This window comes from Prionailurus viverrinus, chromosome B3, assembly GCF_022837055.1.
Source record: "Prionailurus viverrinus isolate Anna chromosome B3, UM_Priviv_1.0, whole genome shotgun sequence".
Classification (NCBI taxonomy): Eukaryota; Metazoa; Chordata; class Mammalia; order Carnivora; family Felidae; genus Prionailurus; species Prionailurus viverrinus.
The window spans coordinates 21,150,377-21,168,736 of NC_062566.1; the positions used below are offsets into that span (position 1 = coordinate 21,150,377).

General features: G+C 37.2%; 1 protein-coding gene across 1 annotated transcript in view; it reads right to left on the bottom strand.

The window, feature by feature from the left end:
* The window catches only part of GABRB3 (gamma-aminobutyric acid type A receptor subunit beta3), a 244,740-nt gene that overhangs the window by 38,330 nt on the left and 188,050 nt on the right, over positions 1–18,360 (bottom strand). The window contains exon 5 of the mRNA XM_047864612.1: positions 513–595. Coding sequence (XP_047720568.1) covers positions 513–595 — 83 coding nt within the window. The remainder of the gene's footprint in view (positions 1–512; positions 596–18,360) is intronic.

Genomic DNA, 18,360 nt, shown 5'->3' on the forward strand with positions numbered 1-18,360 from the left:
ACGTATTCAACACTGAAATACCAATAAGGCATCTGAATCTCTTAAAATTGAGAAAATTGCCAAAATGCAGGAATAGCTTGCTTGTAAAGCTGAGTTCCTGATGGGAAATGAGTTTTACTCCAACTGCCCAGGTTCCCAGGAGTAGAGCCACTCATGTGTGATGAAGCATGTTGTGAGAAAATTGCATCTCGGTGTTTTTTCTCTTCTCACTGAATGGATCAAGGTGAGGAGAGCTTGCTTTCTTACATTTCAGTACACCAAGCAGACTCTCTTAATCAGATTAGACAGGAGAACTTCTTTATACTGAGTCTCTGTCTCTGTTTCTGTCTCTGTCTCTCTGTCTCTGTTTCTGTCTCTCTCATGACAGTTAAATTTGTGGAGTAGAGGATTAAGCCTCCTGCATTTAAGATAGTTAAAAACTATGGCAAGAAAATTATATATGCCTTGGAAAAGATGCCAAATAATGACAACACCTAAAATACAGTGAATGAAAAAGAAGTACAGATACCCACAGCTTTCAATTTCCAGCGTGCAGTTCTGCTCATCCAAGGGGTATCTTCTCAAGTCCATCATGCATGCTGCGGTTGTGGTGATTCTGAAATACACAGATGAAGGCATATATTAAAGATGGTATGAGAAAATGTAGCAGAGAAACTGCTTCCAGCTAAACAATGAGTAATGTCCATGTAGGGCATCCTTTCCTCAAAGTACACCTGATTAAACATATTTCATAATGTGTACTGAATGAATAACTTTTCAGTATCCTATAGTCCAGCTTTATCAAGAAAAGCAATATAAAAACTTTAAATCTCTTAAAATTACTCATGTTGACTTTGGATAATCTACAGCAGAAGAAGGTGTTTCTAAGGAAGCTTTGGTCTTCAATTTTTATAGCACAGTTTTATAGCACAGAAAAAACGTATGTGCAGGAACATCACTGATTAGATCAAGATTAAATTCTTTGATTCATGTGAATGTCTATGTAGCTACAGATTCATAGGCTGCACTTTGGAACTCTCAGCCAAGCTTCTGCTTGATCCTATTTTATTATAGTTGTCTTTTGGGCTGGATCCTAGTGATTCAGAGTTTCTCACCATGAGATCATATATCTTTTCAAAGAAAATATTTGGTTATTAATTATGAATGAAAATTGAGTTGGTTAGCTTTCCTTAAGGTCATCTGCGGCCATGGAAAGAATTTATATCATTAACTGTCCAAGGACAGTTAAACCTCCACCATGCAATGGTTAAATCAACTGTACATTAAGAGGTAACACTTCTAGAAATGTCAGGTTATTTTCCAACTCTGTCTACAGCTTCATTTTAGGAAAACCAACCTACACAAATCCTCAGTTGAAATGCAATTCATCCACTATATTTTATACTCTTTTTCTCTAGAATCCCACCCACAGTTACAGATGACTGAACCATTACTTGATCAAGAATCTATGATGTGGCCTTGAGTTAAAAGGCAGAATGGATCTAAAGGAATTCTCTTACATGGAAGTAAATTAAAGACAGGGCAAGAACAGAGCTGACCTTGCAAGTTCATGAATTAGAGGATTTTGATGTCATTTTGAAATTGGAGAGTGAGGCATGAGAAAGAATAATAGAGGTAGAGAAAATGCAGAGAGTAGATGGTTGAGGAAATAGTGGTCACTATGGTTGGATCACAGAACATGGCCTTGCAGGGCATGTACTACATATTTGAAGGAAGAGCATTTTTATAAATTATGTGGAATGTGTAACTGCCAGCCCTCATTATAGCCATTAGATGGTGGATCAGAAGAATGAAGAAGTAAGAATGTCTTTTCCTGAGATTCGAGTTACCTTGAATTCCCAACCACCTTCCATGTTCCACCTTTCTTGAAGCCCAGTAATAAGCTTTCTCTAGATAGACTTCCATATGAATATTCTATTTTGGGCTACATGATAAAGTTCTGTTCCTATCAGCAGATCTTAATCAAAACACTAGTAAAACACCAGGCATGTGCCAATTCTGTTGGGCTAGTCTCATTTAACATAAGTGAAGTAGTAAAATATGTCTTTCTATTAGCATATGGATAAGAAGCAGGTTGAGAAAAGTTCTACTCTTCAATGGCCAAAAAGAACAGTGAGGGAAAATGTCAACATATTTGGCAATTATGGATAAATACTAAATTATTCTCTACAAATAGTATGCAAGTGCTATGGAGACATATGCTATAAAGCCCATACCAATGGTGAAAGTGTGTCCTTTCCAAATGTCATAACACTTTCAATTATCATTCTAAGGAGTGGATAGCATTCTATAATCCAAAGTCAACACCTAGCTCTTTGGTATATTTTTCCATAGCATCTGACTTTCTAGACAACTGAAGAACCAGCCTCACACTTAAATTCTGGCATGTTTTATGGCATATTGACAACCCAACATCCGTGCAAGATGTCTATAAGGCAAAATTAGAATAAATTTCTGTTAAAATTATGAATTTTATGAAGAAAGGAAAAACATCTCTACTGGAAATATTCAAGTTTTTAAGTTCCTACATATTTTGGTACCTATTCACTTGAAAGGGCCAATAATTGAGATTACGATTTTGTTTTTCTTATTCTCAGTGTCACTGATACAAACAGGAACACAAACATATCCAGATTGTTTAGAGACTCACACTTATTGTGACATTATGTAGTGTGTTTCATGGGCATTACTGGAAGGGGAACATGATGCTGGAAGAATCTATAAAAGGGTATTCAGTATCCAGTATACCTGTTGTCTCGTCTTCTCATTCTGGCATAATACTGCCTATAAAATGGAGCCCTTTTCCTAATTTACTTGAAGAATAAGGTAAAAATATGTATTAATACTCTTCTCCTTATGGAAGAAATAACAGAGAAACCCTTTCATGATGAAAAGTACGACATGAGCGCCTACTCATGGTACAAAAAGTAAGCATAGGGATGACACATGAAGGAAAGAGGTCTGTGTGCTACTGGGACAGAAAGGTAAGAAAAGGGAAAGGAGGGGTGGGAAGAGGAATCAAGAAGAGTGCAACACTCCAAAACCTCTCCCTGAGCCACAAAACCTTCTTCCAAGTTGGGCTAAATTCATGACTACTAGGGGAGTGAACTTTTTGCATGAATTGGCCAAATTTTGAGGCCTGAGGCTTTGCAGAAACTGTGGAAGGGAATTTGAATACTCAGAACTGAGACCTCAAGCCTAGTTAATGGGAATAGAACAAAGGCAGGAAAGCCACAGTGACTGAATTCCATTTGCATAACCCCCAACCTCTACCCACAACTTTTCATATTTTCCTCAATAAACTTTATTTGTCCTGAGAGGAGAATTTAACCAATATCTAGCTCCATTTCCACAACCCTCTGTAATCTGAGAATTCCACTACCATTTCTAAGGAATAGTGGTAGGGTCAGTGAGAAACATGACTGGCTAAGGAGTTTTGCATTATTACTCTTCAGTAGATACTTTTTTGAAGTGTCATTGTTTCTTTTTTTGTTTTCTAATTGAGAGAGAACAGTGCTTAGAGTGTCTAAGGCTGCAATTTATGCCTATGATAAAAAAAAAAGAGAGAGAGAGAGAAAGATGGTAGCCAAGTGACAGAAAAAGTGTCTACCATTCAATATGTACTTTCTTTGCAAATAGTCACACTTCGAGCGTGCTGAAAACAGAAATTAAAAAAAAAAAAGATGGAGAAGTTGAGAAGTGATGGATAGAAGACTAGGAAATGCTACAGAAAAGGATTTTGATTTATTATCTCAGGGCTCAGAACAGCATGCTGTCGTATCTGTACTTTATGTAACATTGGTTGAGAGTTTACTTTGTACCCATCTCTATGCTCAGGCCTTAAACACTCATGCATTTAATTAATAACCATATTATGAAGGTGTTATTACCATTTTCATTTGAAAGATAAACAAACCAAGGCTAGGAAACATTAAATAGCTTGACCACATTAACAATGCTGCTGGAAGACAGATGCAGAATTCAGATCCAAGCAGACAGAATCCTATACTACCTCTTTAACATCTCTTCTGCCTTAAAGTATGACATACTGTATATTCAACATTTTAAAAGGCTACTCATGGTGTGTGGTTCTTGTTGAAGATCAAAGGAGGTAGAGAAATTTGTAATTATATATATAAATACACGTATACATATCTAAAATATATACACATAAAGTATACATATATAATATATACACAGAGAGATCATATACATACATGTAATATTCTTATCATATATATGGCAAGTTGTAAATACAATATGTAAAGGAAGATAGTAAATATTCTACATGCTACACGTGCAGTAACAATAGTGATATTTAACCCATTGTGGAATAGGGTAGAATTTAGTAGGTAGTCCTGCTTTTATAAGTGATATATTCCTAAAGATGTGTTTCATAGTCAAAAGTATGAAAATCCAAGGAATAAACTCAAAGTTTATATGAGGAGCGTTATCCCCAGTAAATTTAAAATTCTATTACGTGATAAGTGTCATCTTTGAACGCCATCTATAAACTATCCCTGTGTGTCGTTTGCCTGCACAGCTGAGTGAGGAAGCCTGAGTCAAGAGACCCATGGCTTTTAGCATGTTGCAAGGTTTTCACTTTGTCTCAATTACATTAAGATTACGAGCTGTACCTTGGTGTCAGCACTTCCATTTTTAAATTTTCACCAATTGAAAATTATAAGGGCAGATGCAAACTCTTCATGTCATTGCACAAATGCAGAATTCTCTGCAGACCATGTGGAGAAGCTGCTGTGGAAATATTTTTGTTGGTTTATCATGACACTAAATACCATAAACATTTACTTGAAATATTCAATTGTTAGCCAAGGTACAAAAGCCCTCCTTGCCAATGCTGCTGGGAAAGGTGGACTATAGGCAGAGTCTGGGATCGTTACTTGTAGTGAATCATTTAGGCCATGCACACAATCTCTTTATCGACTTGTACTAATCTTTTAGATTCATGGTAAATACCAGACAGGACAGAGATGAAAATGTCCTTGACTGGCATTCTCAGAGCCCTACCAGAACTAAAGTACCTCAGCCCAGCTACCTCTCCTCTCATTACTCCCATTTTAATGTTTTCATTACACTTAGAACCATCTACAATTGGAGCACCATCTATTTGTTGATTTGCAGGTCGTTTTTACTTCCTCAGGCAAGTCTGAGAGCAGGGCCTTGTCTCTCCTGTTGGTGGCCATCTCCTCAATGCCTGAAATAGTTCCTTGCATGCACACAGTAGGTGTCCCATAAATACTCATTGAACAAAAAAATGACTTTGAAGATATGGGGACCAGGCATAAGCACACAGCATGGAACTCAAGAAGTGGAAAAAGAAAGAGATATCTTAACCTTTCTTGGATTTAATCCCTCAAATCTAAGTGTAAGAGGCAACCTGCCCTCTCTCAAGCACTCCAAGCAAGAGCCCTGGCCCTGCACAATTACTGACTCACTGAGAGCTCCATGGGCTCATTTGTCAAGATGCCTGGGGGACACCCCCTGTGTTAATAGCCAAGTGGTCTCTGTGAATCTTTCTGCTGCAGAATGAATTCTTAGTGGGCCAATGTTGATGTGCATGAGTTTTATGGCCTCCACTGCAGTGATGATCACAGCAAAATGAAGCCGTCAGTGGAATCCTGGCTCTCTGATCACAATCTTGTTAAACTAACAGGACTTAGGAGCAAGTTAGAAGCACCTCCTGTGTGACCTCTGGCTTGCACTTGGGATGCCTAAATGCCTGCGAACTCTGGGCAATTGCTGTGTCTATGGTCATGGGATAGCAGCCCATCTGGACTAGTGCTTTGCAGGTAACCATTTAGCCATTTACAACAGCTCTATGGTAACTCATAGTCTTCTTCTTCCTGGTTCTCCATATACGAAGTTCATCAGGCATTTTTCCAGGAATAGGAACTCAGATGCTAGGGTTAAGGGCCTAAGTCAAATAACTCAAACTGACTACGTATTATTCTAAAGCAAGTGCTTACTATTCAATGTGGAGAAAACACAAGGAATAAACCAACATTTAAGTTATTCCAATTTTTGTTTTACAAAAAATTTAATAAAGTACATTCATAGTACTGCCCAAAAGCCTTTGCTATGCAGACCCCTTAGCATGTTGCTGGGAAAGTTTTTGGGTTAAATTGATGTTGGCAGTCCCATTCTTTCCTTGCTTCCAAATATCCATGCTCTTAGCCATGTCATTTGAAATTCTCTTCACTAAAAAGAAGCTGTCTGCCCACCTCCTGAATGAGGGCCAAATTGTGACTCACTTTGTCTGCCAGAATATGTGGAAGTGACAATGTGCCAGTCTCAAGCTTAGCTCCCAAGAGGCATTCTGTTTCCAGTCTCCTTTTGTGCTTCTGCCTTTGTTGTGAGAAAACCATGCCCAAATGAGTCCACTGGTCTTAGATGGAGAATGGCCAAGTGGAGAAGTATGGAGGTGCCCACTAATCCCTTGTAGAGACCACCCACCCCCAGGTCTGTGAATGAACTAGCCAGGATGAGCAGAGATGTTCATTAATCACACAGACACACAGGCAATGAGCACTTATTATCATCTGGCATTGAGACTTCCTAGCTGTTTGTTACACAGCAGCATTGTAGCAATAGATATAACAAGAGATATAGCAAGAGATATAACAATCAACCAAGATAATAACATACATAGAAAAGCATAAATTCTCTTATACAAAATGGAAATCACAACCTGATACTTCTCAAGAGTGAGATAGGATAGCAAAGCCCTTAGTAGACAGCATTTTTCTAAAACAGGATTATTTATCTCTATGTTTCAGTATAGAACCACTATCATTTTAAAAATATCAATTTTGTTGAAATGAGTAGTCATATCAGGAAAATGAGACAGGTCCTGATGTATCTCTTCTTGATTTTCAAACCATATGGTGATAAAGCAACACGAAGTCCAAAACTGGTAATAGTGCTGAATTGAAAACCAAAATGAACAGAAAAGTCTATGCCAGATCTTTAATCATCTGCCAAGAACAGAACTGTCAAAATGGATGATTGAGGAAGTCTTGAGGAGAATACTACAAGCTCAACCCTCTGAAGAGGAAGGGAGGAACCAATTTGAAAGAACAAGGAAAGTACTCCCTAATTATCTGGATCTGGTTATGTCACTTGGCAGAGCTTCACATCTAGAAGTATGCTGTTCAAAAATGGTAGGCACGAATACATGTGATTATTTTACATTTAAACTTTAATTAAAATTAAATAAAAGTTGAAAATTCGGTTCCTCTGATGCACTAATCACATTTGAAGTGCTCAGCAGTCACATATGGCTGGAGACTACTATATCAGACAGTACAAATTTTAGAACATCTTCATGACTACAGTGAGTTCCCCTGGAAAGGGCTAGAAGAATAGCATTAGCCAGACAGAATGAGTGGTCTGGCCTTGCTCCATAACCTAAACATCCAGTCCCTCTTTCCCTCTCTCTTTCTATATAGGTTTGGAGGATACAATTCTCTGGTTAAAAGTGGTTGGGGAACACAGCCAAATACATATAACCCATGAGCTTAAAGAAAAGTTATTGGTGCTAAAGGCAGATATCCACAGGGCTTGGAAACCATGCATGCTAGATTAGAAGATATCATTCTAGACTCTGTTCAAATTACCATACATTACACCTGACCTCAAGGCTTAGTCAGTTAACCCAGCAGTCAGAAGAGAGGTCCTACTCTGAATGAATGCAATTAGGCATAACAAATGGAGCACATTAACCAATTTTTCAGATTTATACCCTAAGAGGTTAAGGCTTCCAAGGTGAGAATGAGGCTGAAGGACATGAGGGTCACCATATCCATAGTCTCATTAGAAAATCAATTTGTGTCTAGCATATAGCCTACATAAGCATAACCGTGAATAAAACAAAGAGGTGTTATATGAAAAGTGTGGAAGCATTGAAAATGAAACTTGGAATATTTGGAAGATATATGTCTAGTAGTCAAAAGGCACGAATGCATATGTGCTCTCTTTAGAACAAAAACAGGGAGATAGGGAAAGAAGAGCCTGAGATAAAGGCATAGATAGATTCTGTAAAGCTAAGAAAAAAAAGGTTAGGATTCCCAGCCATAGGCACTGAATTGATACTTATACTGAAGACAGAGACAGTAGGCTTGACACAGCTGAAAATAATTTAATGATGTAAATGACTTCTAAAACTTTAATGGGCATACAAATCACAGAGGGGTTTTGTTAAAATGCAGATTCTAAACAGAAGGTCTGCAGTTCTGAATTTCCTAGATGACGGTGCTGCTGCTGGTCTGGGGACAGTAAAACGGAAGGGAGAAGGCAAACTTGTAGAACCTTCCTAAGGGCAGAAGAAGACAAAGCTTTGAAAAAAGAAGATGATAGGTAAAGGACAGAAAATGGGTATGAAACAGCTTATTAGACAAACAGAGCAAAAACAAATAGCATACAAGTCAACAATTAGTAGAATTAAACATGAAACAATAAAGAATTATTTTTAAAATATATGTAAAACTTACCATTTGCACCATTTTTAAGTGACAGTTTACTGGAAAGTACATTCATATTGCTGTGCAACCATTACCAACATCCATCTCCAGAAGTTTTTCATCATCTCAAACAGAAAACTCTGTACCCATCAAACACTAACTCCTTATTCTCCCCTTCCCCTGGGACCTGGTAACCTCTATTCTACTTTCTCTATAAATTTACTTAGTCTAGGTATCTCTCATAAGTTGAATCATTTAATATTTGTCCTTTTGTGCCAGGCTTAGTTAATTTACGACGTTTTCAAAGTTCATCTTTGTTGTAGCATATCAGCATTTCACATCTTTTTAAAGCTAAATAATATTCAATTGTATGATATACTGCATTTTGTTTATTCATATGTTAATGCACATTTGGTTTGTTTCAAACTTTTAGCTATTGTGAATAATGCTGCTGTGAATGTTGGTGTACAACTACCTGTTTGAGTCACTGCTTTTGTTTCTTTTGGTATATACCTAGAATTGGAATTACTGGACTGTATAATAATTCTATGTTTAATTTTTCGAAAAATAGTCACACTGCTTTCCACGGAGTCTGAACTGTTTTATATTCCACCAACAATGCATAAGGATTCCAATTACTCTGTAAGTTTGCCAACACTTCTTTTCTTTTCTTTTTCTTTTTTTAAATAATAGCCATCTTAATGGGTGTGAAATGGTATCTCACTGTGGTTTTGATATTCATTCCCTTCGTGACTAGTAATGTTAGGTATCTTTTCACATGCTAAGTGGCCATTGGTATATCTTCTTTGGATAAATAGTGTGTTCAAGTCCTTTGGCTATTTTTAAACCGCGTGATTTTTTGTTGTTGTTGTTGACTTGCAGGAGTTCTGTACATAATCTGAATATTAAGTACCCATATCAGATATACAATTTGCAAATATTTTCTCCCATTCCACTGGTTGTCTTCTCAGCCTGTTGACTGTGTTCTTTGATGCACAGAATTCTCTGCTATAGTCCAATTTATATTTTGTTGTTCTTGTTGCCTGCACTTCAATGCCGTATCCAAGAAATCATTGCCAAATCTAATGTCATGAAGCTTTTCCCATCTTTTCCTAAGACTTTTATACTTTTATCTCTCACATTTACATCTATGATCCATTTTGAGCTCATTTTTGTCTCTGGTTTAAGCATGCAACTTCACTCTTACATGTGGATATTCAGCTTTTCCAGCACTATTTATTAAGTATCCTGTCTTTTATTCATTGAATTGTCTTGCCACCCCTGTCAAAAATCATTTGATCATATATGTAAAAGTTTATTTTGAACTCTATTTTATTCTACTGGTCAGTGTGTATATTATTATGCCAGTATTGCAATGTTTTGATTACCAGGGCTTTGTAGTAAGTTTTGAATCAGTAAATGCGAGACATCCATTTCTGATCTTCTTTCTCAAGATTGTTTTGGATATCTGGGGTTCCATAATTCTGCATGAATTTTAGAATGGGGTTTTCCATGTTACAGAAAAAAGGAATTGGGATTTTGATGGGGATTGCACTGAATGTGTAGATTACTTTAGGTTGTATTTTCATCTTAACAATACCAAGTCTTCCAATCAATGAATACAAGATGTCTTCCATTAAATTATGTCTTCTTTAAATTCCTTCACAATGTTTTATAGTTTTAGTGTATGAGTCTTTTGCCTCCATCATTAAATTTATCCCTAAGTATTTCATTCTTTCAGATGCTAATTTAAATGGAATTGTTTTCTTAATTTCCTGTTTCAATTGCTCATTTTTAACATATAGAAATGCAACTGGTATTTATTTACTATTTTTATGTAAAATTTATTGTCAACTTGGTTTCCATACAACATCCAGTGCTCATCCCAACAGGTGCCCTGCTCAATGCCCATCAATCACTTTCCCCTCCACTCCCACCTCCCCATCAACCCTCAGTTTATTCTCAGTTTTTAAGCTCTCTTATGGTCTGCTTCCTTCCTTCTCTGTAACTTTTTCTTTTCTCCTTTCCCTTCCCCATGGTCTTCTGGTAATTTTCTCAGGATACACATAAGAGTGAAAACATATGGTATTTGTCTTTCTCTGTGTGACTTATTTCACTTAGCATAACACTTTCCAGTTCCATCCATGTTGCTACAAAAGGCAATATTTCATTCTTTCTCACTGTCAAGTAGTATTCCATTGTATATAAACCACAATTTCTTTATCCATTCATCATTTGATGGACATTTAGATTCTGTCAATAATTTGGCTATTTTTGAAAGAGCTTCTATAAACATTGGGGTACAAGTGCCCCTATGCATCAGCACTCCTGTATCCCCTGGGGAAATTGCTAGCAGTGCTATTGCTGGGTCATAGGGTAGAACTATTTTTAATTTTTTGAGGAACCTCCACACTGTTTTCCAGAGTGGCTGGAATGTAGCCACTCTGACTGGCACGAGGTGATATCTGAGTGTGGTTTTGATTTGTATTTCCCTGATGAGGAGCGACATTGAGCATCTTTTCCTGTGCCTGTCTAGATGTCTTCTAGGCCATCTAGATGTCTTCTTTAGAGAAGTGTCCATTCATGTTTTCTGCTCATTTCTTCACTGGATTACTTGTTTTCGGGTGTGGAGTTTGGTGAGTTCTTTATAGACTTTGGATACTAGCCCTTTGTCCAATATGTCATTTGCAAATATCTTTTCCCATTCAGTCATTTGCCTTTTAGTTTTGTTGATTGTTTCCTTTGTAGTGAAGAAGCTTTTCATCTTCATGAAGTCCCAATAGTTCATTTTTGCTTTTAATTCCTTTGCGTTTGGAGATATGTCAAGTAAGAAATTGCTGCAGCTGAGGTCAGAGAGTTTTTTTCCTGCTTTCTCCTCTAGGGTTTTGATGGTTTCCTGTCTCACATTCAGGTCCTTCATCCATTTTGAGTTTATTTTTGAGAATGGTATAAGAAAGTGGTCTAGTTTCATTCTTCTCCATATTGCTGTCCAGTTCTCCCAGCACCATTTGTTAAAGAGACTGTCTTTTTTCCATTGGATAGTATTTCCTGTTTTGTCAAAGATTAGTTGGGCATACATTTGTGGGTCCAATTCTGGGGTCTGTATTCTGTTCTATTGGTTTCTGTGTATTTTTGTGCCAATACCATGCTGTCTTGATCATTACAGCTTTGTAGTAGAGGCTAAAGTCTGGGATTGTGATGCCTCCGCTTTGGTTTTCTTCTTCAATATTACAATGGCTATTCATGGTCTTTTGTGGTTCCATACAAATTTCAGGATTGCTTATTCTAGCTTCAAGAAGAATGCTGGTGTAATTTTGATTGGGATTGCATTGAATGTGTAGATAGCGTTGGGGAGTATTGACATTTTAACAATATCTACCCTTCCAAACCATGAGCACGAAATGTTTTTCCATTTCTTTGTATCTTCTTCAATTTCCTTCATAAGCTTTCTATAGTTTTAGCATAAACATCTTTTACATCTTTGGTTAGGTTTATTCCTAGGTATTTTATGATTCTTGGTGCAACTGTGAATGGGATCAGTTTCTTTATTTATCTTTCTGTTGCTTCACTATTGGTGTATAAGAATGCAACTGATTTCTTTACATTAATTTTGTATCCTGCAAATTTGCTGAATTCAGGTATCAGTTCTAGCAGACTTTTGGTGGAATCTATTGGGTTTTCCATGCATAATATCATGCTATTTGCAAAAAAGTGAAAGCTTGGCTTCATTTTTCCCAACTTTGATGCATTTGATTTCCTTTTGTTGTCTGATTGCTGATGCTAGAACTTCCAACACTATGCTAAATGACAGTGAGAGAGTGGACATCTCTGTCGTGTTCCTGATCTCAGGGGGAAAGCTCTCAGTTTTCCCCCATTGAGGATGAGATTAGCTGTGGGCTTTTCATAAATGGCTTTTATGATGTTTATCTATGTTCCTACTATCTTGACTCTCTCGAGGATTTTTATTAAGAAAGGATGCTGAATTTTGTCAAATACTTTTTCCGCATGAATTGACAGGATCATATGGATTTATCTTTTCTTTTATTAATGTGATGTGTCACATTGATTGATTTGCAAATGTTGAACCAGCCCTGCAGCTCAGGAATGAATCCCACTTGATCTTGGTGAATAATTCTTTTTATATTCTGTTGAATTATATTTGCTAGTATCTTGCTTAGAATTTGTGCATCCATATTCATCAGGGATATTGGCCTGTATTTCTCCTTTTTTTTTTTTTTTTTTTTTTTTTTTTTTTTTTTTTGCTGGTCTCCGTCTGCTTTCAGAGTCAAAGTAATGCTGGCTTCATAGAATGAGTCTGGAAGTGTTCCTTCCCTTTCTATTTTTTGGAAGGGCTTGAGAAGGATAGGTATTATCTCTGTGTTAAATGTCTGGTAGAATTCCCCTGGGAAGCCATCTGGTCCTGGACTCTTATTTGTTGGGAGATTTTTGATAACTGATTCAATATCTTCGCTGGTTGTGGGTCTGTTCAGGTTTTCTATTTCTTGCTTTTTGAGTTTTGGAAGTGTGTAGGTGCTTAGGAATTTGTCCATTTCTTCCAGGTTGTCCAGTTTGTTGGCATATAATTTTTCATAGTATTCCCTGATAATTGCTTGTATTTCTAAGGGATTGGTTGTAATGATTCCATTTTAATTCATGATTTTATCTATTTGGGTCATCTCCCTCTTCTTTTTGAGAAGCCTGACTAAGGTTTTTTTGTTTATTTTTTCAAAAAACCAACTCTTGGTTACATTGATCTGCTCTACAGTCTTTTTAGATTCTATATTGCTTATTTCTGCTCTGATCTTTATTATTTCTCTTCTTCTGCTGGGTTTGGGGTATCTGTGCTGTTCTGCTTCTAGTTCCTTTAGGTGTCCTGCTAGATTTTGTATTTGGGATTTTTCCTGTTTCTTGAGATTGGCCTGGATTGCAATGTATTTTCCTCTCAGGACTGCCTTAGCTGCATCCCAAAGCGTTTGGATTGTTGTATTTTCACTTTTGTTTGTTTCCATATACTTTTTAATTTCTTCTCTAATTGCCTGGTTGACCCATTTATTCTTTAATAGGGTGTTCTTTAGCCTCCATGCTTTTGGAAGTTTTCCAGACTTTTCCTGTTGTTGATTTCAAATTTCATAGCATTGTGGTCTGAAAGTGTGCATGGTATGATCTCAATGATTTTATACTTATGAAGGGCTTTTTTGTGACCCAGTGTGTGATCTATCTTGGAGAATGTTCCATGTGCACTCAGGAAGAAAGTATATTTTGTTGCTTTGAGATGCAGAGTTCTAAATATATCTGTCAAGTCCATCTGATACAATGTATCATTCAGGGCCCTTGTTTCTTTATTGATGCTGTGTCTAGATAATCTATCCATTGTTGTAAGTGGGGTATTAAAGTCCCCTGCAATTACCACATTCTTATCAATAAGGTTGCTTATGTTTGTGATTGTTTTTATATATTTGGGGGCTCCCATATTCGGCACATAGACATTTATAATTGTTAGTTCTTCCTGATGGATGGACCCTGTAATTATTACATAATGCTTTTCTTCATCTCTTGTTACAGCCTTTAATTTAAAGTCTAGTTTGTCTGATATAAGTATGGCTACTCCAGCTTTCTTTTGACTTCCAGTAGTCTGATAGATAGTTCTCCATCCCCTCACATTAAATCTGAAGGTGTCCTCAGGTCTAAAATGAGTCTCTTGTAGACAGCAAATAGATGGGTCTTGGTTTTTTTTATCCAGTATGATACCCTATGTCTTTTTATTGGAGCATTTAGTCCATTTACATTCAGTGTTATTATTGAAAGATATGGGTTTAAAGTCATTGTGATGTCTGAAGGTTTCATGCATGTAGTGATGTTTTTGGTACTTTGTGGTCCTTGCAACATTTCACTAACAGAGTCCCCCTTAGGATCTCTTGTAGGGCTGGTTTAGCGGTGATGAATTCTTTCCATTTTTGTTTGTTAGGGAAAATCTTTATCTCTCCTTCTATTCTGAATGACAGACTTGCTGGATAAAGGATTCTCGGCTGCATATTTTTTTCTGTTCATCACATTGAAGATTTCCTGCCATTCCTTTCTTGCCTGCCAAGTTTCAGTAGATAGGTCTGTCCCTACTCTTATGAGCTTACCTTTGTAAGTTAGAGTCTGTTTATCCCTAGCTGCTTTCAGAATTTTCTCTTTTGCCAGTTTCACTATGATATGTCATGCAGAAGATCAATTCAAGTTACCTCTGAAGGGAGTTCTCTGTTTCTCTTGGATTTCAATGCCTTTTTCATTCCCCAGCTCAGGGAAATTCTCAGCTATGATTTGTTCAAGTACCCCTACAGCTCTTTTCTCTCTCTCTTCTTCTTCTGGAATTCCTATGATTTGGATATTGTTCTGTTTGATTGCATCACTTAGTTCTCTAATTCTCCCCTCATACTCCTGGATTTTTCATGTCTCGTCTCAGCTTCCTCTTTTTCCATAATTTTACCTTCTGATTCATTTATTCTCTCCTTTGCCTCTTCAATCCATCCTATGTCTGGCTCTATTTTATTTTGCACCTCATTTATAGCAGTTTATAGTTCCTCATGACTATTTTTTAGTCCCTTGATCTCTGTAGCAATAGATTCTCTGCTGTCCTGTATGCTTTTTACAAACCCAGCAGTTAACTGTATGACTATTATTCTAAATTCTTATTCCATTATATTGCTTAAATCGTTTTTGATCAATTCATTAGCTGTTGCTACTTCCTGGAGTTTCTTTTGAGGAGAATTCTTCCATTTCATCATTTTGGGTATTCCCTGAGTAGCCCCAAACTCAGGGCACTTCCCCTGCTCTGTCAGGAGAAACTTGTGTCGGTGGGTGGGGCCATATTCAGACCCAATGTCTGCCCCCAGCCCACCACTGGGGACACAGTAAGACTGGTGTGTACCTTATCTTCCTCTGTCCCAGGGGCAGGACTCACTATGGAGTGGTGTGGCCCCTGTCTGGGCTGCTTGCACACTGCCAGGCTTGTGGTGCTGTCTCAATGGGATCTGGCCAAGGGTGTATTAGACGGGGTGGGTCCGCAAGGTGCACAGGGGTGGGAGAGGAAGGCTTAGCTAGCTTTGCAGTTGGTGGTCCCCTGAAGGAGGGGCCCTGCAGCACTGGGAGGGAGGCAGGCCTGTCTGAGGGATGGATCCACAGAAGCACTGTGGTGGGCATTTGCGTGGTGTAAGCAAGTTTTGTGACTGGAACTGGTTCCCTTTGGAATTTCGGCTGGGGAATGGGAGAGAGAGATGGTGCTTGCCAGCCCTTGTTCCCCAGCGAAGCTGAGCTCTGTTTTCTGGGACTCAACAACTCTCCCTCCTGGCATCCTCTTGGCCTCCACTCTCTCCAAGAGCAGAGCGGTTGACTTTTCAAATTCCAGATATTATGCCCTGCTGGTTGTCAGAACTCACGGAGTTCAGCCCCTCTGCTTTTGCAAGCCAGACTTTGGGGGGCTCTGCCTTGCCAGGTGGGCTCTGCCTCCACCACCTCGGCTCCCTCCTGCCCGTCCATGTAGCGTGCACCACCTCTCCACCCTTCCTACCCTCTTCTGTGGGCCTCTTATCTAAGCTTGGCTCTGGAGAGTCCTTTGTGGTAGTCTTTTGGCAGTTTTCTGGGTTATTAAGCAGATGTGGGTGGAATCTAGGCGATCAGCAGGACGAGGTGAGCCCAGTGTCCTCCTATGCTGCCATCTTCCCAGGTCTCTCTGCAACTGGTTTTTTATATGTTGATTTTGAAATGTGTAGTCTTGTTGAATTCATTTTTTAGAAGAACAGGTTAGGGGGAGGTGTTGCATGAAATCTCTAGGTTTTCTACATAAAATCATATTTTCTGAAGACAAATTTACTTCTTTTCCAATTAAAACAGATATAGCATAAGTAAACATCCTTGTTACTGATATTAAGGGAAAATATTTCAGCTATTCACAAATGAATAGGAATTTAATTGGAAATTTTTAATGTATGTTCCTTATCATGTGAGGGAGTTGCCATCAATTCCTACTTCTTTGCACATTTTTATCATAAAAGGGTGTTCAATTTTGTTAAATACTTTTCTGCATCAATTGAAATATGTTTTTTTTTCTTTTCATTTTTTTAATGTTATTTTCCTATGTTGACCCATACTTGCATTCCAGGAATAAGTACCACTTTATCAAGGCATGTGTTGCTGAATCCAGCTTGCTAGTAATTTTGGGGGGGATTTCTGCATTAATATTAATAAGGGTTATTGATCTGTGGTTTTCTTATAGTGTTTTTTCTGGCTTTGGTGTCAGGGTATAATGTTGGCTTCATAGAATGAGTAAGGAAGCATTTTGTCCTCATCAGTTTTTGGGAAGAGTTTGACTTTTTGTGGGTTAATTATTCACTTGATTTAACTGGGGGTAATTCTTCTTTGCATATTTGGTAAAATACACCAGTGAAGCCATTTCGTCCAAGGCTGGTTTGTTTTGTTTTGTTTTGTTTTGTTTTGTTTTGTTTTAAGTTACTGATTCAATTGCTACAGTAATTGTAAGTCTGTTCATATTTTCTTTGTTTATATATCAGTTTTGCATGCTTCTATAAATTCGTCCATTTCATCCAGGTTATCTCATTTGTTGGCATATAATTTTTCATAGTATTCACTTGAAAATCTTTGTATTTTGTAAAATTGGTACTAATGTTCTCCTTTTCATTCCTGATTTTTGTTATTTGAGTCTTCTTTATTTTTTCTTGGTCTAACTAAAGATTTGTCCACTTAGTTGATCTTTTCAAAGGACCAAATTTTCATTTCATTGATTTTTCTACATAGCATTAGTACTCTATATTTTTTCTATCTCTACTCGACTCTTTATTATTTGCTTCTTTGTGTTAGCTTTCATTTTAATTTACTTTTCTTTTTTTTAGTTCCCTAAGATAGGGAACTAGGATAGTTCGATTCTTATTTTCAATGTATATGTCTACAGGTATAAATTTCCCTCTTAACATTGTTTCCCAGCATCTCATATTTTTTTTTATTATTGTAGAACTTTATAATTCTCATTTCAATTCTGTATATATTTGAAATTCTGATGTCTCATGTATATATGTTTATAACCATCAAATCTTGGACAATTGACTTTTATCATCAATATACAGTATTTTTCTTTGTCTTAGTGTAGTCTTTGACCTAAAGTCTATTTAATCTCATATTAGTATAGACACCTCAGCTCTCTTTTCATTACTATATGTATAGAATATACATTTTTATATCCTTTCACTTTAAATTTATTATGTCTTTAGAACTAAAGTGAGTCTTTCATAAATAGCATATAGATGGATCCTGTTTTGTTTTTTTAGCCATTTTTCCAATCTTTAGCTCTTGTGTGAAGAGTTTAATCTATTTATATTCTTTATCTATTTATCTACTATCTATCTATCTATCTATCTATCATCTATGATCTATTTATTTATTTTAGAGAGAGTGAGGGAGGGGGAGAGAAAGAGAGAGAAAGAAAGAGAGAGAGAGAGAGGGAGAGAGAGCAAGAGAGTCTTAAGCAGGTTCTATATCCAGCACAGAGCCCAATGCAAGGCATGATCTCAAGATCCTGGGATCATGACCTGAGCCAAAATCGAGAGTTGGGCGCTTAACCAACTGAGCCATCCAGGCACACCAAATCTATTTATATTTAAAGTGGTCATGAATAAGGAAAGGCTTCTTTCTTTTTTCTGTTTTCTGTATGTCCTATAGCCTTTTGTTCCTTCATTTCCCTTATCTTTTTCTTTTCTGTTTAGCTGACTTTTTTGTGAGATATTTTGATTCTCTTCTCATTTCCTTTATGTATATTCTTTATTTTTATGTTTATTTGTTTATTTATTTTGAGAGAGAAAGCACCCATGATCAGGGGGTGTACAGA